This window comes from Medicago truncatula, chromosome 2 (genome assembly GCF_003473485.1).
Source record: "Medicago truncatula cultivar Jemalong A17 chromosome 2, MtrunA17r5.0-ANR, whole genome shotgun sequence".
Lineage (NCBI taxonomy): Eukaryota > Viridiplantae > Streptophyta > Magnoliopsida > Fabales > Fabaceae > Medicago > Medicago truncatula.
This window is the reverse complement of record NC_053043.1, coordinates 19,849,379-19,872,654: the sequence shown is the minus strand read 5'-3', so window position 1 is coordinate 19,872,654 and position 23,276 is coordinate 19,849,379. Positions and strand designations below refer to the sequence as shown.

General features: G+C 35.3%; 5 protein-coding genes across 6 annotated transcripts; all 5 read right to left on the bottom strand.

Moving 5' to 3' along the window:
* Window positions 1-713: 713 nt before the first annotated feature.
* On the bottom strand, window positions 714-3,783 carry LOC120578181 (TITAN-like protein). Its single transcript, XM_039830518.1, has 5 exons — window positions 3,759-3,783; window positions 2,636-2,973; window positions 2,421-2,547; window positions 1,956-2,274; window positions 714-1,837 (listed from the first exon to the last, which is right to left on the bottom strand). Exons 2-5 carry the CDS (start codon window positions 2,944-2,946, stop codon window positions 1,716-1,718), a joined length of 879 nt encoding a protein of 292 aa, XP_039686452.1. The 5' UTR covers window positions 2,947-2,973; window positions 3,759-3,783; the 3' UTR covers window positions 714-1,715.
* Window positions 3,784-5,343: 1,560 nt separating this feature from the next.
* On the bottom strand, window positions 5,344-6,429 carry LOC120578180 (TITAN-like protein). Its single transcript, XM_039830517.1, has 2 exons — window positions 6,290-6,429; window positions 5,344-6,023 (listed from the first exon to the last, which is right to left on the bottom strand). The coding sequence occupies exon 2, from the start codon at window positions 6,013-6,015 to the stop codon at window positions 5,584-5,586; it is 432 nt and encodes a 143-aa protein (XP_039686451.1). The 5' UTR covers window positions 6,016-6,023; window positions 6,290-6,429; the 3' UTR covers window positions 5,344-5,583.
* Window positions 5,761-8,719, bottom strand: LOC120578179 (TITAN-like protein). The gene is made up of 5 exons (XM_039830515.1): window positions 8,670-8,719; window positions 7,547-7,884; window positions 7,332-7,458; window positions 6,871-7,189; window positions 5,761-6,752 (listed from the first exon to the last, which is right to left on the bottom strand). Exons 2-5 carry the CDS (start codon window positions 7,855-7,857, stop codon window positions 6,631-6,633), a joined length of 879 nt encoding a protein of 292 aa, XP_039686449.1. The 5' UTR covers window positions 7,858-7,884; window positions 8,670-8,719; the 3' UTR covers window positions 5,761-6,630.
* A 3,477-nt stretch (window positions 8,720-12,196) lies between these two features.
* Window positions 12,197-17,540, bottom strand: LOC11418341 (ubiquitin-like modifier-activating enzyme 5). 2 transcript variants are annotated; one of them, XM_003595373.4, is made up of 14 exons: window positions 17,332-17,540; window positions 17,068-17,136; window positions 16,863-16,976; window positions 15,719-15,847; window positions 15,244-15,312; window positions 14,975-15,127; window positions 14,857-14,893; window positions 14,359-14,441; window positions 14,021-14,095; window positions 13,746-13,820; window positions 13,470-13,556; window positions 13,260-13,375; window positions 13,031-13,077; window positions 12,197-12,585 (listed from the first exon to the last, which is right to left on the bottom strand). In XM_003595373.4, exons 1-14 carry the CDS (start codon window positions 17,419-17,421, stop codon window positions 12,446-12,448), a joined length of 1,284 nt encoding a protein of 427 aa, XP_003595421.1. In that variant the 5' UTR covers window positions 17,422-17,540; the 3' UTR covers window positions 12,197-12,445. The 2 variants fall into 2 exon arrangements, with proteins under 2 accessions (XP_003595421.1, XP_039686448.1); XM_039830514.1 differs by having other exon boundaries at window positions 17,068-17,098; window positions 17,332-17,528.
* Window positions 17,541-20,616: 3,076 nt separating this feature from the next.
* On the bottom strand, window positions 20,617-22,606 carry LOC11423097 (uncharacterized). The gene is made up of 4 exons (XM_039830516.1): window positions 22,251-22,606; window positions 22,161-22,215; window positions 21,936-22,040; window positions 20,617-21,833 (listed from the first exon to the last, which is right to left on the bottom strand). The coding sequence occupies exons 2-4, from the start codon at window positions 22,206-22,208 to the stop codon at window positions 21,309-21,311; spliced, it is 678 nt and encodes a 225-aa protein (XP_039686450.1). The 5' UTR covers window positions 22,209-22,215; window positions 22,251-22,606; the 3' UTR covers window positions 20,617-21,308.
* Window positions 22,607-23,276: the final 670 nt, after the last annotated feature.

The window sequence follows — 23,276 nt, the reverse complement described above, 5'->3', positions numbered from 1 at the left end:
TGTTTCCTCCGGTTTTTTGCGGGTTGGGTCGGGCATGGTGGTATGATCAGTCTGAAGTTCATCTACCCGCATCTGCCCAATTAAATGCATTTGTTTTATCTGTATACAATTGATACCACCATTCTAGACATGGTGGTATGATCAGTCTGAAGTACTCTGCAAAACGGCGAAGCTAGCACAATATTTATGAGGAGGCCAAATACAAAAAATATATATATATTTTAAAAACTAATATATTGAACTTAATCAATAACGATAATTTTTACTTATATTTAATGAAACGACAGTAAAGAAAATAAAATCTAACAATAATTATTTATAAAAGTTGTGCTCTATGAAGTTTTAAGTCAAATTTATCTATAATTGATACTAAACTAAATAGATTATCTATATTTTATTGATATCATCCTTCTTTAAACCAACAAAAATTGTTTGGAGTAGCCAAATAATATATCAATGGGGTAGCTACATACAAAACTATACTACATTATTCAAGATTTTTTTTTTCTTTTGGGGTAGCAAATGCTACCCCATTGATATGAAACCAACCGCCCCTGACTCTGCCCATTTTGCAACCCATATACCAAACATGCCAAGCTTGGGCTCGGTCAGGCACAAAGCAGACTGGTTTTGACAGACAGTTTTGAAACAAATCAAACCCATAATATTTAGAATGTAAAACGCACCATTCTTTTGCTAACATAAGGTTGTATCTTGATTGGCATCTTAGGTTGAGCTTCAACATTTGACAACTCTTGTTTCTCCTTTTCAAATTCTTTTCTGGATTCTCTTCTGCTGCCAGATTGCCAGACTCTACCAAAATTAGGAAGCCAGCTGGCATCACATTCGTTCCTCACAGTCTCTCCCCTCTTTTCCATCTCCATTTCAATCTTTCTCTTTTCTGCCCAAGCAGCTCCAACGCGTTTAGGATTCAACTTTTTGTGCTTCCCTGACTTGTTTGAATGGGAGACAAGGTCTCCTAAAACAGGCTTCGGATGCATCTGAACTCCCTCAGTTGTTTCAAACCAAGGCGGAGGTGCTCCAGAATGAACATTTCCACCACCATTTTCAGCAGGCACAAAAGAAATCCGAGTGAGCATTTGTATACCTGAAAATGCAGAGTCATTAGTAGACAATGCATCATGCACACTAGTTTACCATCACATTCACAGCCTCCTCAATGTTATCTATCTAAGAGCAAGTCATAATGCCACAGAGAACTTTTTTTTCTGCATTCAAGTCTTCAAATATTTTGCACATAGGTGCAAATGCAATAGTGCTATGAAAAATTACATATTCAATTGGCACATGCTCCCCAACTTTATAGAATTATAAGAACTTAAGAAAAATATATAGTTATAGATAGATGAACACCTTGCGGACCACTCTCTCCGCTGACCACTTTACCATTATCAAGAACCTGCTATATTCATAAGAAATGCAATGCCTTTATCAGTGTTTAAATTAGACATTAGAAAGCTACAGAGCAAGAGGGGAGCAACAATCAGAATAATGTGAAAATAGAAATTAGAGATTATAAAATATACAAGCATGCATTGCGAGAAGCAAACTATAATCCTTGATCATGAAGACAAGAAAATTTTAGATAACTTTAGGAAAAACTTTAGATACATTGATCTTACAAACCAATGAAATCATCAACCAACAATTGCTGAAAGTCTGAAACTCAATAGTTAGATTCTCAAGCAGAAGAGTCAAAGCATAAGAAACCCTCCCCTCTTCCCCCCAACACATAGACTTACCGCTTTATTATATGAGTATCCATCACTTGACCATTGTCCACTATTATAAGGGAGTTTGTGACTTCTCCGTTCAGCTGAGACACAAAGCATAACCACACGGAAGATAAGTCTCAACTTTTTAACAAATCCCGCAAGTGACCGATAATTGTAAAGAATAAGGAATGACATTTCCAATAGACAGGGTAAGCATACCTGCAAAATCCTGCAAAGCAAGGGTATTCGCACTGGAGCATGCTTCCGAAGGTAAAGAAGATTTACCAATATCTAAAAGGCCGGTATTTCCAACTCCAGAGTGACCTGAAGAGGATACCTGATACTCATTTGTGTAGCAGTGTAAAGGCAAAACAACATTCGAGTTCACAGAATTGGAATAAATATTATTTTTAAAACTATCAATATTTTCATTGTTCGATTGATTATGGATATCACTTGAAGGTCCAAAAACTGCTCCAGGACTTTCCTCACTTTGCAATGAAGCTTCTTTTTTAAGGTTTGCGCACCTCTTGTCCCACTGCACTAGCAAAGAAATGACAAATGATGAGCAAATGCTTTTTTGTAACTTAATGAGCAAATGCATTCTATATAATGAGTTATTTTATATATAAAAAAAAAAAAAAAAAATCCCCTAAAAAACAGACATAAGATTTTATATGGCACCTTTGCAACGTCATTATGAGAAACTGTAAACACATCCAGCTGATCCACTGTGCCACCATATTTCCAAAAGAAGTGCTTCAAATTATTCACATGTTCTACACTTGCTAGGTGACGAATCGCATTTTCACTGCCTCGAGAACAAGAGAACGTTCATTACAATTTAGCTAAAGAAAACCTGGACAATAGTTCATAAATTGAAAACAAAAAATTGATACCAGGCAAAAGAACTGGAGTGCTCATCGATATCTTGGTCACAGAAAACACACCAGAAGCGATTGCCGGAAGCAAGTTGAGGAGTAAGAGGAGAAGGTGTTTTGAGGAAGAAGCGAACATCGGAGAGTTTGTTTTTGAAGCGAGAGAGGAAGGTGGAAAGGGATTGTTTGTGCTTAGGGAAATACTTGTGGCGAAGACCTTGGTCATGATTTATTTTGCAAACCTTGCAGAACTCAAACTCACTTTTCTTCTTCTCCTTTGTGCCTGTTTTAGGCTTGGCACTCTTGCTCTTGTTCTCAGATTGCTCCCTCATTATAAATGGATTCTCTTTCGGCTGTCCCTACGAACGAAAACACCATGGTGAATTTAACTTATCATTCACACTTTCTCATGTAGACAAGAATGTCATTTCAATGGTTTGAATGGTAAAGTAACAATGACAATAAAGTCCCAAATGGCAGAGTCTATATTGGGCAAGGCCGCACTACTCAACCAGCCCAACATTAGCCATGGGAAGTGCTCGTAAAGCCTAAAAGCTGATAACTCCAACAGCCAGTTACAAAATTAGAAAAACAGATAAATATTGAACTATAGATGCAATTATTGCAAGCTTCAGCACCTTACTTATTTACTATGGGTTTAATTTTGAGTTTTTTCTAATTAAAACTCGAATGGACTATAACTTTTTTTATTTTTTCATATGGTGCGACAACAGCAATCAATAACAACAAGAACACCATTCAAAAAATAAATAAGAAAATAACAACAACAACCAAGCTTTATCCCACTAAGTGGGGACGGCTACATGGATCAAATCATGCCATAATGTTCTATCATAAACCATATTATATAGTTTTTCTAGGTCTTTGTCTCTAGTGATCTAAATATCCTCCATCTCATATACTCTCCTTACTGCAGAACATACAGGTCATCTTTTCTATTGTATGTGGTACCCCAACCATTAAACAATTCAAAAATGATGAGTAACCCAGTACATTGGTTTCATAAGAAAAGTTGAAGAAACAATAAGTGTGTGAATAAGGGTAGTATCAGAAATTGAGCAAACGTATTCAACTATTCATTAAACAACAATGATTTGAATAGGAATCAGATTCTCCCAGGCACCTTTTTCAATCGTAAGCCCCTCCCCTCTCTTTCTTTCTGCGACGCAATTCAATCATTAGTGCGTTGCCTTTTGAGGGGTGACCATCGCGGTGGAATCGCATGCTACAGGAGAAGGGAAGGAAAATTCTAATTTATTAAAAAAAAAAAAAAGGAAATTTAGAAGGAATTCCTCACAGTTTCTGATACACGGACAACTCTGGTGTGTTTTTCGGCCAGGAGAGTTCACTGTGACTCCAATTTGTATCTGATGCAATGCAAGGGCGAAGCAGCACACAGCTCCTGAGTTTTGTGCTTTTTCGATCAGATTATCTCAAATAAACTTTTGAGTCGCTATTACTGGGTTACTCATCATTTTTGAATTGTTTAATGGTTGGGGTACCACATAGTCTAGGGGTGGACAACGGGCGGGTTCGGGCGGGTTCGGGTCTGAAAGCTCGACCCAGCTCAACCCGCGGTTTGTGTGTACAGACCCATTTAAGCTAGCTTTTCTTCTTCGGTTTGCACGGGTTCGGGTCTTTCGGGTTGCGGGTTTACGGGTGGGTTCACGCGGGTTGAGAAGATTCATAATAGAAATTTGAAAAAACAGTAGCCTCACCTCAGATCTACATCATTCATCAACCAACAAAACATCAAGAAGAAAATGAAAATTGAAATAAAAACTGAGATTTGAGAAGTAAAAGAAGATGCAGAAGAGAAAAGAGGAGGGACGTAGTCAAAAGAAAAATAAGGGAGACTAACAGAACATGGTGTTAATGTTTGAAGAAAAGTAATTGATACTGATGGAGCATGGTGGTGGTGAAGAAGCCGTGAGAGATATGATGTTTTGCTGTAACGTTTCAATGGAAAACATAAAAGGAAATAACTACAACGTAAAATCCTAGTAGTAAATAAAAATAAATGTGATATAAAATAGTATTGAATTGGTCAACCAAAGGTGTTATTATATTGCTAAAAAACTTGCACCGCAAATGAAAGTAGTTATTACTCCCTAAATGCATTTGATTATCATCAATTCCCATAAATTATTTGTATTCACGGGCGGGTTCGGGTACCCGCGGTTGAAGTTCATCTACCCGCATCTGCCCAATTAAACTCTTAAATACCCGTGTTTATAACCCGTAGACCCGTTAACCCGCTATAACCCGCACATATCGGGTTGTTTCCTCCGGTTTTTTGCGGGTTGGGTCGGGCATGGTGGTATGATCAGTCTGAAGTTCATCTACCCGCATCTGCCCAATTAAATGCATTTGTTTTATCTGTATACAATTGATACCACCATTCTAGACATGGTGGTATGATCAGTCTGAAGTACTCTGCAAAACGGCGAAGCTAGCACAATATTTATGAGGAGGCCAAATACAAAAAATATATATATATTTTAAAAACTAATATATTGAACTTAATCAATAACGATAATTTTTACTTATATTTAATGAAACGACAGTAAAGAAAATAAAATCTAACAATAATTATTTATAAAAGTTGTGCTCTATGAAGTTTTAAGTCAAATTTATCTATAATTGATACTAAACTAAATAGATTATCTATATTTTATTGATATCATCCTTCCTTAAACCAACAAAAATTGTTTGGAGTAGCCAAATAATATATCAATGGGGTAGCTACATACAAAACTATACTACATTATTCAAGATTTTTTTTTTCTTTTGGGGTAGCAAATGCTACCCCATTGATATGAAACCAACCGCCCCTGACTCTGCCCATTTTGCAACCCATATACCAAACATGCCAAGCTTGGGCTCGGTCAGGCACAAAGCAGACTGGTTTTGACAGACAGTTTTGAAACAAATCAAACCCATAATATTTAGAATGTAAAACGCACCATTCTTTTGCTAACATAAGGTTGTATCTTGATTGGCATCTCAGGTTGAGCTTCAACATTTGACAACTCTTGTTTCTCCTTTTCAAATTCTTTTCTGGATTCTCTTCTGCTGCCAGATTGCCAGACTCTACCAAAATTAGGAAGCCAGCTGGCATCACATTCGTTCCTCACAGTCTCTCCCCTCTTTTCCATCTCCATTTCAATCTTTCTCTTTTCTGCCCAAGCAGCTCCAACACGTTTAGGATTCAACTTTTTGTGCTTCCCTGACTTGTTTGAATGGGAGACAAGGTCTCCTAAAACAGGCTTCGGATGCATCTGAACTCCCTCAGTTGTTTCAAACCAAGGCGGAGGTGCTCCAGAATGAACATTTCCACCACCATTTTCAGCAGGCACAAAAGAAATCCGAGTGAGCATTTGTATACCTGAAAATGCAGAGTCATTAGTAGACAATGCATCATGCACACTAGTTTACCATCACATTCACAGCCTCCTCAATGTTATCTATCTAAGAGCAAGTCATAATGCCACAGAGAACTTTTTTTTCTGCATTCAAGTCTTCAAATATTTTGCACATAGGTGCAAATGCAATAGTGCTATGAAAAATTACATATTCAATTGGCACATGCTCCCCAACTTTATAGAATTATAAGAACTTAAGAAAAATATATAGTTATAGATAGATGAACACCTTGCGGACCACTCTCTCCGCTGACCACTTTACCATTATCAAGAACCTGCTATATTCATAAGAAATGCAATGCCTTTATCAGTGTTTAAATTAGACATTAGAAAGCTACAGAGCAAGAGGGGAGCAACAATCAGAATAATGTGAAAATAGAAATTAGAGATTATAAAATATACAAGCATGCATTGCGAGAAGCAAACTATAATCCTTGATCATGAAGACAAGAAAATTTTAGATAACTTTAGGAAAAACTTTAGATACATTGATCTTACAAACCAATGAAATCATCAACCAACAATTGCTGAAAGTCTGAAACTCAATAGTTAGATTCTCAAGCAGAAGAGTCAAAGCATAAGAAACCCTCCCCTCTTCCCCCCAACACATAGACTTACCGCTTTATTATATGAGTATCCATCACTTGACCATTGTCCACTATTATAAGGGAGTTTGTGACTTCTCCGTTCAGCTGAGACACAAAGCATAACCACACGGAAGATAAGTCTCAACTTTTTAACAAATCCCGCAAGTGACCGATAATTGTAAAGAATAAGGAATGACATTTCCAATAGACAGGGTAAGCATACCTGCAAAATCCTGCAAAGCAAGGGTATTCGCACTGGAGCATGCTTCCGAAGGTAAAGAAGATTTACCAATATCTAAAAGGCCGGTATTTCCAACTCCAGAGTGACCTGAAGAGGATACCTGATACTCATTTGTGTAGCAGTGTAAAGGCAAAACAACATTCGAGTTCACAGAATTGGAATAAATATTATTTTTAAAACTATCAATATTTTCATTGTTCGATTGATTATGGATATCACTTGAAGGTCCAAAAACTGCTCCAGGACTTTCCTCACTTTGCAATGAAGCTTCCTTTTTAAGGTTTGCGCACCTCTTGTCCCACTGCACTAGCAAAGAAATGACAAATGATGAGCAAATGCTTTTTTGTAACTTAATGAGCAAATGCATTCTATATAATGAGTTATTTTATATATATAAAAAAAAAAAATCCCCTAAAAAACAGACATAAGATTTTATATGGCACCTTTGCAACGTCATTATGAGAAACTGTAAACACATCCAGCTGATCCACTGTGCCACCATATTTCCAAAAGAAGTGCTTCAAATTATTCACATGTTCTACACTTGCTAGGTGACGAATCGCATTTTCACTGCCTCGAGAACAAGAGAACGTTCATTACAATTTAGCTAAAGAAAACCTGGACAATAGTTCATAAATTGAAAACAAAAAATTGATACCAGGCAAAAGAACTGGAGTGCTCATCGATATCTTGGTCACAGAAAACACACCAGAAGCGATTGCCGGAAGCAAGTTGAGGAGTAAGAGGAGAAGGTGTTTTGAGGAAGAAGCGAACATCGGAGAGTTTGTTTTTGAAGCGAGAGAGGAAGGTGGAAAGGGATTGTTTGTGCTTAGGGAAATACTTGTGGCGAAGACCTTGGTCATGATTTATTTTGCAAACCTTGCAGAACTCAAACTCACTTTTCTTCTTCTCCTTTGTGCCTGTTTTAGGCTTGGCACTCTTGCTCTTGTTCTCAGATTGCTCCCTCATTATAAATGGATTCTCTTTCGGCTGTCCCTACGAACGAAAACACCATGGTGAATTTAACTTATCATTCACACTTTCTCATGTAGACAAGAATGTCATTTCAATGGTTTGAATGGTAAAGTAACAATGACAATAAAGTCCCAAATGGCAGAGTCTATATTGGGCAAGGCCGCACTACTCAACCAGCCCAACATTAGCCATGGGAAGTGCTCGTAAAGCCTAAAAGCTGATAACTCCAACAGCCAGTTACAAAATTAGAAAAACAGATAAATATTGAACTATAGATGCAATTATTGCAAGCTTCAGCACCTTACTTATTTACTATGGGTTTAATTTTGAGTTTTTTCTAATTAAAACTCGAATGGACTATAACTTTTTTTATTTTTTCATATGGTGCGACAACAGCAATCAATAACAACAAGAACACCATTCAAAAAATAAATAAGAAAATAACAACAACAACCAAGCTTTATCCCACTAAGTGGGGACGGCTACATGGATCAAATCATGCCATAATGTTCTATCATAAACCATATTATATAGTTTTTCTAGGTCTTTGTCTCTAGTGATCTAAATATCCTCCATCTCATATACTCTCCTTACTGCAGAACATACAGGTCATCTTTTCTATTGTATGTGGTACCCCAACCATTAAACAATTCAAAAATGATGAGTAACCCAGTACATTGGTTTCATAAGAAAAGTTGAAGAAACAATAAGTGTGTGAATAAGGGTAGTATCAGAAATTGAGCAAACGTATTCAACTATTCATTAAACAACAATGATTTGAATAGGAATCAGATTCTCCCAGGCACCTTTTTCAATCGTAAGCCCCTCCCCTCTCTTTCTTTCTGCGACGCAATTCAATCATTAGTGCGTTGCCTTTTGAGGGGTGACCATCGCGGTAGAATCGAAAGTTTATTTGAGATAATCTGATCGAAAAAGCACAAAACTCAGGAGCTGTGTGCTGCTTCGCCCTTGTATTGCATCAGATACAAATTGGAGTCACAGTGAACTCTCCTGGCCGGAAAACACACCAGAGTTGTCCGTGTATCAGAAACTGTGAGGAATTCCTTCTAAATTTCCTTTTTTTTTTTTAATAAATTAGAATTTTCCTTCCCTTCTCCTGTAGCATGCGATTCCACCGCGATGGTCACCCCTCAAAAGGCAACGCACTAATGATTGAATTGCGTCGCAGAAAGAAAGAGAGGGGAGGGGCTTACGATTGAAAAAGGTGCCTGGGAGAATCTGATTCCTATTCAAATCATTGTTGTTTAATGAATAGTTGAATACGTTTGCTCAATTTCTGATACTACCCTTATTCACACACTTATTGTTTCTTCAAATCTTCAACTTTTCTTATGAAACCAATGTACTGGGTTACTCATCACTTTTGAATTGTTTAATGGTTGGGGTACCACATAGTCTAGGGGTGGACAACGGGCGGGTTCGGGCGGGTTCGGGTCTGAAAGCTCGACCCAGCTCAACCCGCGGTTTGTGTGTACAGACCCATTTAAGCTAGCTTTTCTTCTTCGGTTTGCACGGGTTCGGGTCTTTCGGGTTGCGGGTTTACGGGTGGGTTCACGCGGGTTGAGAAGATTCATAATAGAAATTTGAAAAAACAGTAGCCTCACCTCAGATCTACATCATTCATCAACCAACAAAACATCAAGAAGAAAATGAAAATTGAAATAAAAACTGAGATTTGAGAAGTAAAAGAAGATGCAGAAGAGAAAAGAGGAGGGACGTAGTCAAAAGAAAAATAAGGGAGACTAACAGAACATGGTGTTAATGTTTGAAGAAAAGTAATTGATACTGATGGAGCATGGTGGTGGTGAAGAAGCCGTGAGATAGATGATGTTTTGCTGTAACGTTTCAATGGAAAACATAAAAGGAAATAACTACAAAGTAAAATCCTAGTAGTAAATAAAAATAAATGTGATATAAAATAGTATTGAATTGGTCAACCAAAGGTGTTATTATATTGCTAAAAAACTTGCACCGCAAATGAAAGTAGTTATTACTCCCTAAATGCATTTGATTATCATCAATTCCCATAAATTATTTGTATTCGCGGGCGGGTTCGGGTACCCGCGGTTGAAGTTCATCTACCCGCATCTGCCCAATTAAACTCTTAAATACCCGTGTTTATAACCCGTAGACCCGTTAACCCGCTATAACCCGCACATATCGGGTTGTTTCCTCCGGTTTTTTGCGGGTTGGGTCGGGCCGCGGGTCCTTGTCCAACCCTAGCTATATTATGGCATATAGATTATTATTATTATTATTATTATTATATAATGTATCAATTTATTATATTAATTAATGAGTTAAAAACACATACTATTTTATCATAATCGTTAATGTATGTGACAACATAAAAAAAAAAATGCATCATTAAATACTTTTTCAAAAAATGTGAAACAATTTCCCTGATTCCAAACTCCAAAAAAAAAACCTAAAAAACAAGGTATATAAATTGAACTCTAAAGTAAAAGTATGTTTGTTTATTTTTTGTCTTTTAGTTTATGACGATTGGCATCTTCAAAAGGGAGTGCATTGAGCTTGGCGGCATAATTCCATCTCTTTGCTTTTTTCTTTTTTTTTTATCTAAAAATTATAAGTAGATTTGAAATTGTGATTGTCATAAAATAAAACGACACTAAATTTCATGTCTCGGTAGCATAAATTGTTATTTTACATGCGTATCCAATCAAATCATATCAGATGGATATTTTTAAAAATATGAGGGAATCAATCTAAAAAAGAAGTATCACAATGTAATTTGATTGGATACTTGCATAAAAAAAATTGTCTGGTATGAAGGAACCCAATCTAGAGAAGATGTATTTGTCCCAAAAGATTTACACGTGTTATAATTTTACTTTTGGGACAAAAAATCTTCTCTGTAGTGATTAGGAAAAAATGGATTTAAAGAACATAACGGTGTGTGTTTGGGTTACCTTTGGATAAAATTGATTATGACATAATTGATTATGATATAACTGATTTTGAAATAATTGATTTTGAGAGAATTGATTTACGTTTGGATACAATAATGCAAAATTGATTAAACCCACTAAATGTCATGTGGATATTTTTGATCAAAATTGTTTTTAAATGTATAATTACTAAAATAGACATAGCTAAATACAAATAAGTAGGCATGGTTCAATGTAGATCAATATTAAATGTAGATATATTTTTTAATTTAAATAAATAAAATTTCTATATATTAATTTAAAAAATAAAAAAATACGATCATTAAACCAATTTTTTTACAATTATTTGTTCATATATTTTATATTTTTTTATAAAATATATTTAAGTTAAATAATACTAAAGTTAGTTGCCAAAAATGATTAAAAAAAAAATATATATATATATATATATAGCTTAAAAGAAAGGTAAAAGAAAAAATACAGTAAATCTGAACGGAAACGCCGTAAAGGAAAATCCAAAACTTGGTAACTCATAACCATAAATATTTTCTGGAAGCTAATTTGGTTCGTTAAATTTGGTTCATCAAATCAAATTAAATACAAAGCAAAACGGAGAATTGATAAAGGACAATAAAGGAAAATAATAGGTTGTAATAATCAAAATATAAATTTTATTGGAGAATTGATTATAGTTAACTCAAAAGTTAAGAATTGTAACTTCACCTAAAATTGCTTTTAGAGATGAGAATTGATTTTGAGAAGTTAAACCAAACATGTTGGAATCGTTAGTTTTCACTTTTGAAACCAGCAGAATTGCTTTTAAAGGATGTAGAAGATTATCAGATCTGTTGCGATTATATTTGTGATCGCAATTGTTGAAATTTGGGGGCCTAAATCATCCTTACAAAACCGGCTTGTAAGGTGTGGATTGCCTCCTCTTTATAAACTCTTCTCAAGAGTCTTGTCTATCCGATGTGGGACTTGGGTTTTTCCCAATACACCCCCCTCACGCCCAGCACTCTTTGGGCTTGGTGCGTGGATTGCCTCCTCTTTATAAACTCTTCTCAAGAGTCTTGTCTATCCGATGTGGGACTTGGGTTTTTCCCAATAACAATCAATGTAGAAGCTAAAGCGTTTATAAACATATCATTTCACTTCATTTGGTGATCTCTATGAGTTCCTATATGGGTTCAACCACTATTGCTGGAAGCCAGAGTTAAATCCCTCAAAGTAACAATGTTATAGTATGGGTTACTTTGATTACTATGAGGTGTCTCAAACTATTTATTTTTGTTAAAGATGTCAAGGAATGCAGCTGCTGTGCTGTGGCTGCAACCCTCGATGCACAAAAATCAAAGCTACATAAAGATATTCAACAAACTTTAGTGAAAAAATTTAAATGTGAAATTGCAAGCTTCCTTTTTTGGGTGAAGATTGCATGTTTCATTGTAGTCGTCAATATGACAATATGGCCAAATAATTTTAACATGTGAATCGGACAACTTGTATATCACTTCCAACAATCTAAACGAAGCAAAACAGTCAAATAGAAGAGTTGAATCCAAAAATTATAGTTAAACCTGCTTGCCTTAAGTATTAAAACTCAAAAGTTTTTCTGTAGATAATTTAAAAAACCATAACTGACAACACTATGCAGAATTAATTGCTTCAAGTTGCTTTCGTAGTTCGTCAAGGTCATCATTGTCATTTCTTGGAGCTTCTCGAGTGACTAGGTTCTGAAATTCATCCGCAGTAGGAAGTTCATGAGTGAGACCTTCAGGAAGGGCATCTGTAATAGATTTGGGGACAAGAGGTTACTAGTTTAAATACTAATTGTAAATGAATAATAGAATTAAAACAAATCTAGAACCCTTCAGCAATAAAAGTAAATGTTTCTTTCTCCAACAAATATTGTTAAGAAAAACTAAAGAGACACGAAAGACACATGAACTGGCAAAATGAATAACTGTTAGTGATGTTTGCTTTTGCAGTGAAGGTGCAATACAAAAGCATCATATTTCCTGAAAACATTTCCATGAAGGAGCTAGATGAAACAAAAGTCGCTTGACCAAGCCCATGTAGCTCAATAGAAAGAATTAACCAAACATCAAGAGCTTTAGAGTCAGTATTGCTAATAAGCGTTAACGAACTCCACCATTTCAGTTTACTTGTCGTAAAGGGCAAACCCATTAAGCTTATCAATAGGGTACTTAAGAATATAGTGAAGTAAATACCTGAACTTTTGGTATTGGCACCATCTGGCTCACAATCATCAACGACGCTGAAAATTTTAACAAAGCCACCAGTAAATGTGAAGGCTAAAAAATTGTATGACAACAACACTACTTGATATTTGATGTTGATCAGATTAATGATAATATTCATTACATCTATATAGTATATCACACAGCTCTTAAGTAAACAAAACTAAGTATATGAACGGTAGAAAAGATCATTAAGCACCTTATATTCCATTCGTTATCATCGTGCAGTGGACCTTCTTCAATTAATGGTCCTTCAGCCTCCAATTTTGCTTTTGCGGCAGCATCCCTTGTTGGCTTTGCAAGAATGTACTCGCCCTACGAAACATTTATAGTTTCAATAAGCACACAGGATAATACATGACTTCAATCATAAAATCATGTTCAACGTGGACTTAACTAAATTCCTTACCTGTCGTTTTAAGCAAGCTGCATTTGAACATTGAGGGTTTGGCTTCATTTGCATAGTTGGGAAAAAATCTTTAAGAGAGTTATATCCCTACATACAAGAAAACAGAAACGGGATGTCATCATAAGGCTATTATATTCCTACGAATCATGGTGGTCTCATCGGGTTCCTCTTCAAAGAATATATTCCGCAATCTTTTGAACAAAAAATGAAGGAGTAATTTGCAATGCTCAACAAAAAAGAAAATAAATGGTGTTCAAACACTAGTGCAGTACTTACCAAATAAGGAGAGACTTGACCAAAACCTAACAAGAACTTTAGTGTGTTTTGGACAAGAAGCCCAGCAATAACCCCCTGGAAAGTCAAACAAAATTTCCTAAGTCCATAGAACATAGCCATCAAAAAGTATACTCATATTCTCAATGTTAAAGAGACATTAAATAAGCCACTAAAAATAATAAATGGCATGTCATGCGAGTATAATAATAAGACTAAAAGCTTCGGAACAATATTAACTTTAATAGTAAAAAAAAGGATATAGAATTAAAATTTACCATGGTAGTTGGTAAAGATGCAGCACAAACCCCTTCACGCTTGAGTGTACGCTCATCAATCCCAGATGCTACAACCTAAGAGGAAAAACATAATCATATGTTTCATGTATTCGTACATACTGCATAACAGTTACCTATTGTCCGTAAGTTAGATGTAGTATGCATGAACATATCCGGATACATAGTTTGCTATTAAAAAAATACAATAATATAGTCCACATATGGATGACATTCTGAAACTTGACAACATATGACTAAGTTAATTAAATCCAATCCTTTGAGGCATTCCACTGTCAATTGTGAATAATACCCAATTTCAAATAAAAAAACAGACTTACAAGAGGAGGAGCGCATGCAAAACAGGCCGTTTCTCCAGGAATAAGTAACTGAATGTGACCAGAAACGGCATCCTCGGAAACACCTGTTTGAATTTTTTTCGCATGAGTTTCAGTATAAGTATATTTTCATAGAGACGTATATAACTGCCATCAAGAATTAGCAATGCATAATCCTAGTAGAATGCGCAATCACAACTCTCTTTGTATTCGATAAGTAATGCACCCTGAGATAGTACCGAATACTCAAAAAAAAAGAGTCAATGCCAGCTAAATGTACACAGATGCATCCACTTGTCAAGGTCTGGATACTTTCAAAGAGGAAGAAAACATCTGTCAGTTACAACTTCATTTACATTGTGAATTGTCTTAAAGAAGGGTATCTGTTCTAGTTTTAAGACTAAATTATATCACGTTATTTTCACATTACTTTTCTGCACACGTCAATAAAGATGGTTAAGGGCCAATTTTAAGCATTTTATCTTTACTAAGAATGCTCACCTGACTCCATCCATGTCTGGCTCAGTTCATTACAAGCCTGCAGTGTGTATAAGAAGTTAGTTACACACAGCAATCTCTTAGCAGAACTGTAAAGAAGATAAATGAAAACTTAAAATACCTGGTTAACAGCCATTCTTGCTTCATAATTATCTACACAGCTTAAGACAAGGTCCACACCGCTACCTTGTTTATCAGGACGAAATGACTTATTTTTCAAAGATGACATAAAGGTTTCAAAACCATCCACTGTTGTGATATTCAGTGTAAAGCTCTAAATGAAGAGAAAGGGTGAATATATCAGCATGCAAAAAATACTAGATTCGTCTTTGTAACATGGTAGGCATATGGAATGAGTCACAGAGGATGCAAATATTAAAATATACTTACCTCAAGCACAACATCAGGATTTATATCTGAAAGTGTTTGTAGAGCTGCATCTGTCTTTGTCATACCAGCCTGAAAGCCAAAAAATACACTTTACTTTTGGAAGCCTATATATATAATGTAGTCAGCACATAAGTCTAGATCAAACTTTTAAATTGTAATTTTCTGCGCGAACTATGAAGTATGAAGAGAAAATTTGTGCAAATGAATACTTATATGACTTCTCGTTCAATTTAAAAGACATAATGCTTGGAAATAATAAAAATTTATACAAGAATCACCGCCAAATTCTTCTCCTATTAAGTGAGATTTGTCACATAGATCAAACAACACCATAATATCCGATCAAATTCCGAATGTTTGTAAATAAAAGATGTATACAATTTTTTGGTTTTGCAAAAATAAACATATACAACAACAAAACCATCATATCCCGTTCTTATTTTGAAGACAAGAAAATGAAGATTTGAGTACTCACTTGATCAGGACGAAAGAAGAGCCTATTCATGTTTGCAAGTTCCACTTTGTCATAATCATACAACAAAAGTCGACCAATACCACATCTTGTTAGCATCTCAGCAGCTACACTTCCTACACCACCTATTCCCTGTGATTACATAAGAATTACCAAACGTGAGAACTTATTACCAAAATGTGAAACAGAAACCTAAAGAATTTGTAGAAAACCCTAAAATAGTCAGAACTGCCTGTTCTCCTAGCTTGGTGTGATTATATCTCCTTTATTAAATGTGGGAAGTAAATAGTCAAACCTAAATGCTCTAAAGTATAAATAAAACTGGGATCTCCAGCAATCATACACACAAGTTTGACTAAGAATACAACAACAACCACGCTTTATCCTACTAAGTGGGGTCGGCTACATGGATTGAATGGCGCCATAATGCTCTATCATATACCATGTTTCTATCCAGCTCATTAACCTCTGGATCTTTCTTAATAGTTTCTTTTATAGTTTATCTAGGTCTTCCTCTGCCTCTGCTGGTTTGACTACTCTTGATCTGATATACATGCCGAAACAACCTAAGTCTAGTTTCCACCATCTCTTTCTAATGTTGTCATTTCTAATTTCTAATCATATTCTATCTGGGCTTACTACACATCCTACGCTTAATTTATTTTCGTGTTGGTTCTTGACAGCCCAACACTATGTCCCATACAAGTTTGACTAAGGATACTCGCCAACAAAGTCTTCTCTCCCAAATTAAATCATAATCAAAAGACAATATCGCAGCAATGGTTAACAAAATACAAAGCAACATACAAATTTATAGGTCCACATATCCAATGGCATATAACTCTACTTTCATTCAAATAAAAATCACCGTAAATAAATAAATAAGATTTATAACAATGTAGCTCATCGCAAGTTGTCTCCCAGATTAAATTAGAAATTCAATGTACTTCTTCAATAGTAGAATTTTCTTTTCATTTCCAAGAGTAAACATTTAAAAAAAAAAAAAAAAAACAGTTTTTACTTTTTAGGTATTATGATTGCTCCGGTGATAGTGAGTGAACAGTTTGCTTACATGCAAATCATTATTATATCACAAAATTAATTCTATGGCAAGCAAGTAAAGGTAGAAGAGGAGATTAGTACAGACAACTATGGCAATGGAGAAATCCCTTATCCGTTCGTAATTCTCTACAATTCCCATTCTCTGAAGCGCCATAAGTCGACTGTAGGGATTGTTGTCTACAACCTCAGCACTCATATCCTGCTCAACACAGTAACAACAATTCAATTCAGCAAAAACTTCAAATGCATCAAATGAAAAATGCTCCATCACAACACAAACACACAAGTACCTTAACTTTTGTGCGGCGAACAGGTTGAGACCTAACAAGATCAGCAATATGTTCAACGTGTGATTGAATCTTCAAATCAAAAGATAGAAATCGAATCAAGTCAAGCTAATTCTAAGCAGAAATCATTGTACATTATAGATAAATGTAATTATCATAGAAAATCAATTTAATTTTGAATTTCATTACAATAAAAAATGCATGCAGAATTGGTTGGATCATGGATAATTGAATAATTGAGAAGAAGAAGAAAAAAAGTGGAATTACCTTAAGGAAGGCATCGCGAAAAGATGGATCTGGAAGGGATTGATTGAGAGATTGAAGATCGGTGATCAAGTCATTGAGCTCGATCTCCATCTCTCAATGTTGAATTTGAGCAAAACCAAATGCTTAATTGAAACTGTAGTTGAATGTTGAAACGTGAACTGAACCAATTTTTTATTCCTTCTCCGACAATGTAAGTATTGTAGCGTATATCTTCTTCACTCGCGTTAGTAAACGGCAAATTACGTTCATTTTACTACGGGCCGAACCGAAAAAATGAACCGGGCTTGACTGTTAGTTGGGCTGTCTTAACAAACTCTGTAAGCCCAAATGTGTTGACTCTTTTACTATCTTATAAGCCCAAATGTTGAATCGAGTGATCCTTCACGACCACCACTTCTCACCAAAAATTTGAATGGGTATCAAGAGTTGAAGACTATAGAGGAAAGAAGGCGAAGTTTCTTAGATTTTCTTTTAATAAAAAAATTAAGTATACCACATAATGTATTAATTAAAAAATTTAATTAGTATATTTTATCGGTGTATAATTAGTTTACACATACATTCTTTTTTTGAACGAATTTTACATGTACATTCAATGATGTGTTGCTAAGTCGATTAATAGATACACTTATGTAAAATAAATGTATACCGACAGAACATACTAATTAAATCATAACTTCTTGACAAAAAAAAAGTTTACACTTACCCTTATAGTGCCTCTACCAGGAACATCATCAAAAGCGACCTTCTATGAAATTTTTCTTGTTCCACGTGAAACTACTGTAATAATAAATTGTAAACAAAGGTGAAAAGGATACACCCTTTTTAGTGTTTTGTTGTGTGTTTATTTTGAGTCTATCCTTTTAAAAAAATCTCTTGATCGTTCAATTCCACACTAGTTAAAAACAGTTGCATGGATCGATTATAAATATGTTTTTTGAAAAACTCCTTGGTACACATGGGTGTGCGAAATTTCATTTTGGTAGAGCACATATGTGTATTGTAAAAGAAGAAAAGTAGTTTTCACTTTTAATCAATTTGCGATGCCTTTTTCTTTTTCTTTGGAATCAAATGGTGAGGCTACAATCGAAGTTATTGCAATGCATAGTTTTTGCTTTGACTCTAGAAACTACTAATACATGTTTGATACAATCATACCTCAATGAAGGTGAGTGTAATTTACCATGATTATTAAGATGAAATCACGTTCAATTGACACAAACGTGTGTTTTGGTGCACCCACCATGCAACCAAACAAACACTAGGTTATCATGTATGTTTTCTTCTATCCACCTCATAAAAAACATAAAAACTACATTAATTCCGCACACACATATCCATATTCCAAGGATTATATATTAAAATAACCAATCAAAGCATATAAATTTTATATAGAAAAACAACAAGCCTTAAACAAAAGTGTATACTAACCTCAAGAACACTTGAGACATTAACTCCTTCATGTTTCACTAAAATCCGATTGTTCAATCGAAATTGTCTAGTCATTGTGATCATAGATCTTGCGGAGATGTTTGCAAATGCCTCCTTGCAGCGGTTTGAAATCATAGTCGTTCTCATGTCATTAAACATCTTGATGAAAAAAAATATAGGAAGTTAGAAAACATAAGTGTGTTGAATATTTTAGTTACAATGAATATGAAGAAGATATGCCTCTTTCAAACCAGATGTAGCCTCAAACAAAACCAAAACCGCTCACATAGCCCGGACGTTCGCCCAACTTTTCACTCCAAGAAACAACGTATCGTCAGCAAACTGAAGATGAGAAACAGACATGGAGGAAGACGCCCCGACTTTAAAGCCTTCAAAAATATTTCTCACAACCACGGACTTCATAATAACATTCAACCCCTCAGCAGCCAACAAAAAAAAAAAAAAAAAGGGAGAGAGGATCTCCTTGGCGCAACCCCCTCTCTAAAGGAAACTCGTCAGTTGGGCTGCCATTAACCAAGATCGAGGCTGCTGCAGTCGAGACACATTCCTTAATCCACTTCCTCCAAAGAACAGGAAACGACATCCTCTCCATGACCGCATCCAGATACCCTCAGTCAACCGAGTCGTACGCTTTTTCAAAATCCACCTTGAACAACAAAAGTTCCTTATTAAATCTGGATGCTTCATCCACCACCTCATTTGCAATCAGAATTCCGTCAAGAATCTGTCTATTACGAACAAAAGCTGACTGCTCTTCCGACACCACCGTACCGATCACTTGGCGCAATCTATTAGCAAGAACCTTCGCCAAAACTTTATAAATGCTTCCCACCAACGAGATCGGTCGATAGTCATTCAATTTCCGAGGGTTGTCAATTTTAGGAATAAGCGCAATAAAATTTGAATTAATACCCCTTGACAATTTCCCATTACAGTGGAACTCCACCATAAAGCGCAAAATATCATGTTTCAAATCAGCCCATAATTCCTTGAAGAAACCAAAATTCACCCCATCCGGACCTTTTAAAACTATCACAATCCCACACAACTGCCTTAACATCTTCAGCTGTAAAAGGTCGCGTAAGGCCCCACCCTCCGCATTCCTCAGAGTCTGAAACGGCAAGTTGTGCAAAGCTATTCTATCCATCCCACCTCTCTTAAAATGAGTCGCAAAGTGGGAAAAAACCGCTTGACGAACGGATGAACTCCCTCCACCACAGCCCCATCAACAACAATGGATTGCAAATAATTATGGCGACGACGCCCCAAGAGCACGGAGTGAAAATACTTAAGAGTTCGCATTTCAATGTTATTTTGTCATTCTTACATTTCTATTTTGGAGTGTTATTTTGTGATAGATTTGACTTTTTAAAAGTTAAAAAATTGTTGAATTCAATACAAACTTTCTTGTTTTGGTTTCCTTAACCATTGCCCTAAGGACACACTTAGCATCACCATTTTTTAAAATACCTCTTTCACTTTATGATGAAAAAAGTTTAAAACTATTTTAATATTGATGTTTTTAAAAAAAAAAATAGTTCAATAGAACTATCAAAATTGTCGTTTCCAATAAACTTATAAAAAAATTAATCGTTGCACGCGTTATATACCTAGTTTGATCTAATCCAATCCATATTATCCCACACATAAGAAATCAATGTCACTTTTGCATATAAAAATATTAACTAAAGTCAATCCATCACATTAAAAAAGAGAATTATCTAAGAGCTTGATTTGATTACTACACATTAAGCATAAAACAAAAGAGCATACCAAAAGATAAATTGCATTTTGGTACATTACAAGTTGCACTATGATGTTTACAGTAAGACATAAAATAAAAAGTCTTGAAAACTATTTAACTGATAAGAAAAAATGGGGTTTGGTTAAAATAGACAAACCAATACCTCAATTAATTAAACATAAAAATACAAACAACCCAGATGATTTTGGAATACATATGCATCCAAAGCAGTAACTAATAAGTGGTATTCTATTTATATGTGCTAATTTATTCATTCTACAAAGTACGACAGGGAAATTCACATCTCCTTTCTGCAGTTCAAACTTCAGCTGTGTGATCCAATTAACATTCATTCAACTACCTGAGATGAAGCAGCTGATGTGTCAAAGGATTCCTTTCTGACTAAAAGACAAGTGATTCTTGAAGGATTGGAATTAGTATTACTGGAATGAGTGTTGTTATCAAGACTACAGATCACAAAATCAGGGCGGTGAAGCGCGAGATGCAGCCGATCCTTTCCAACTACATAAGCAGATGCATCAAGCAGCACATGCCAATTGTTCCTGTGAGCCTCTGAGATCCAATGCATTGTTCCACTAGCATCTGCTGGATAAGAGAATAAGCCTTTTGGACTGATTTTACACCTCCTCCTAAAGTTTTGACTTAACTGAGACCCTTTAATCCTCAAGTCCAACCAAGTCTTTGGTGCTGGGATTACCTTTGACTCCTTAAAACAACCAAATTCCTTTATAAAATCTTCTTCTTGATCAAGAATGGTCATCTAGTAGTTTCCCTTAATAAAAGGGTAACTTTCTCCTACCAACATCATAGCATCCTTGTAGCTTGGAGTGAAGAGAACAAGGTATTCGTCATCTGTCAAACCGTAATGCTTCAAAACCTTATTTTGAGCTTGAATTTCGGGGATAGATATGAAACTTCCGGTAAATGAGGATTTCTTGTTGAGAATATCAAGTAACCTTGATTGCTCTAGTTGAATCTTGGCCCTATCAGACTCAGGTAGACTACTACCAAATGTATATGAAGAAGAATCTCTAGGACTTGGAGTCCCTCTTGGTGACTTTCCCTTTTCATCTAACGGTTCTTCATTGATGATAAAGGTAGACATGTCTATCCCATTTCCATCTCCTTCAATCAACCTTGAATATTCTGGATACTTTGCTAGAACATACTGTTCAACATATTCCATTTCTTTTGGTGTGATTGGACCTGACCATCTAATATCGAATTCGCGGATAGTTGATATCGCTTCAGCTATGATGTGAGCTGGAATCATTGCATGTCCTTTCTGTTTTGATACAATTCACACCATTTTTCAGCTTCAATTCAATTGGTACAATAACACAATCTCAACCAACAAACAGAGTAAAAGTTGGAACATCATAGTTACCTTTAAGACCATGCTGTTTGATTTGCAACTTTCTGCAATTATTTTATGTGTTGCACCTTTCTTAATGTCCTTGACTTCATTTTCTACAATCTCCGGATAAGTTACCTAACAAAGATTTAAGTGTATGTAAACTTCTGAATTATTGAAGCTTTAGAGGTTGAAAAAAAAAACATCATATAAGGACAAACTTTAACTGAATATATCTTTGAATTGTGACAACTTTACCTCAGATCCTGCTTCTGAAATTTCATGCTCCTGGCTATTTGTTCCCATACTAATATTTATCTTCACTTACAAAAACAAAAAAGATAACTACTTTTCAGTGCCTAATACCTTATAAAATCTTGGGTAGAAGACGGAAAGATGACCCACAAAAAAAGGTCTACTTTTTTACAAGCCCTGTTGAAATCAGAAGTGGGTTTTGGAAGGTTGACACAATCATGTGAGGATCACAAAATTGAACAAAACAAATACACATAAACAAGAAACAGAAGGAAGATGTTAAACACAAGACATGTCCTAATCAAAGCTTACTTCAGAAACTATTTAATCGAAGATGTGAATCTTATTGCAAAGTAATCAAGAAACAATGGTTTTGAATTGGAGTTGATGGTGAAATGGTGGTAATGGTATCTTCCTATTGTCTTCCTTAACCACGGTTTGCACAATATTCTCCAGATTATTCGTTTGGAGTATTATTAATTATTGGGTTTTTCAATTTCAACACTCAAAAACTAAAGCTTAATTATAATTTGAACCAATTAATTATTCTTAATTATGCTAGGCTTAGATTATTGAGGTGCAGCTATCGATTGGCAACAGCATCACCGTATTTGTTTATTGGCTATGCAACGTCCCTCTGGGAATTATATATTCTTGATGGAAAATGACCATTATAGAATCTTCATGAAATGTCAACATAGTGCTTGGCCTTATTTTGAACACTTTTTCTAAGCATATTTTACAAGCATATTTTGATGAGATTTTGAGTTAAATTTAATAACTATGAACTGATTTAGATGAAAATTTTCTAACAGTAATAGTCATCTTATAATTCACACCATATATTATATGTACATACATTTCATTGAGAAATTTTTATATGGACATTTACACTTTACAGGTATTATTAATTTATTATTATATACTTTTAGCATCTAATCACATTACTGATTTATTTTCTTTGAATTGCAGGGATTGGATATTCGACAACCTAAACAACAAATTTGCAGGAGCACACAAAAAAGGTTGGCAGACCACTTTCATGGTGGCGTGTTGGTACTTATGGAAGTGGAGGAACAAAAGCATATTTGAAGAAGATTTTCAGCGTCCAAACAATCC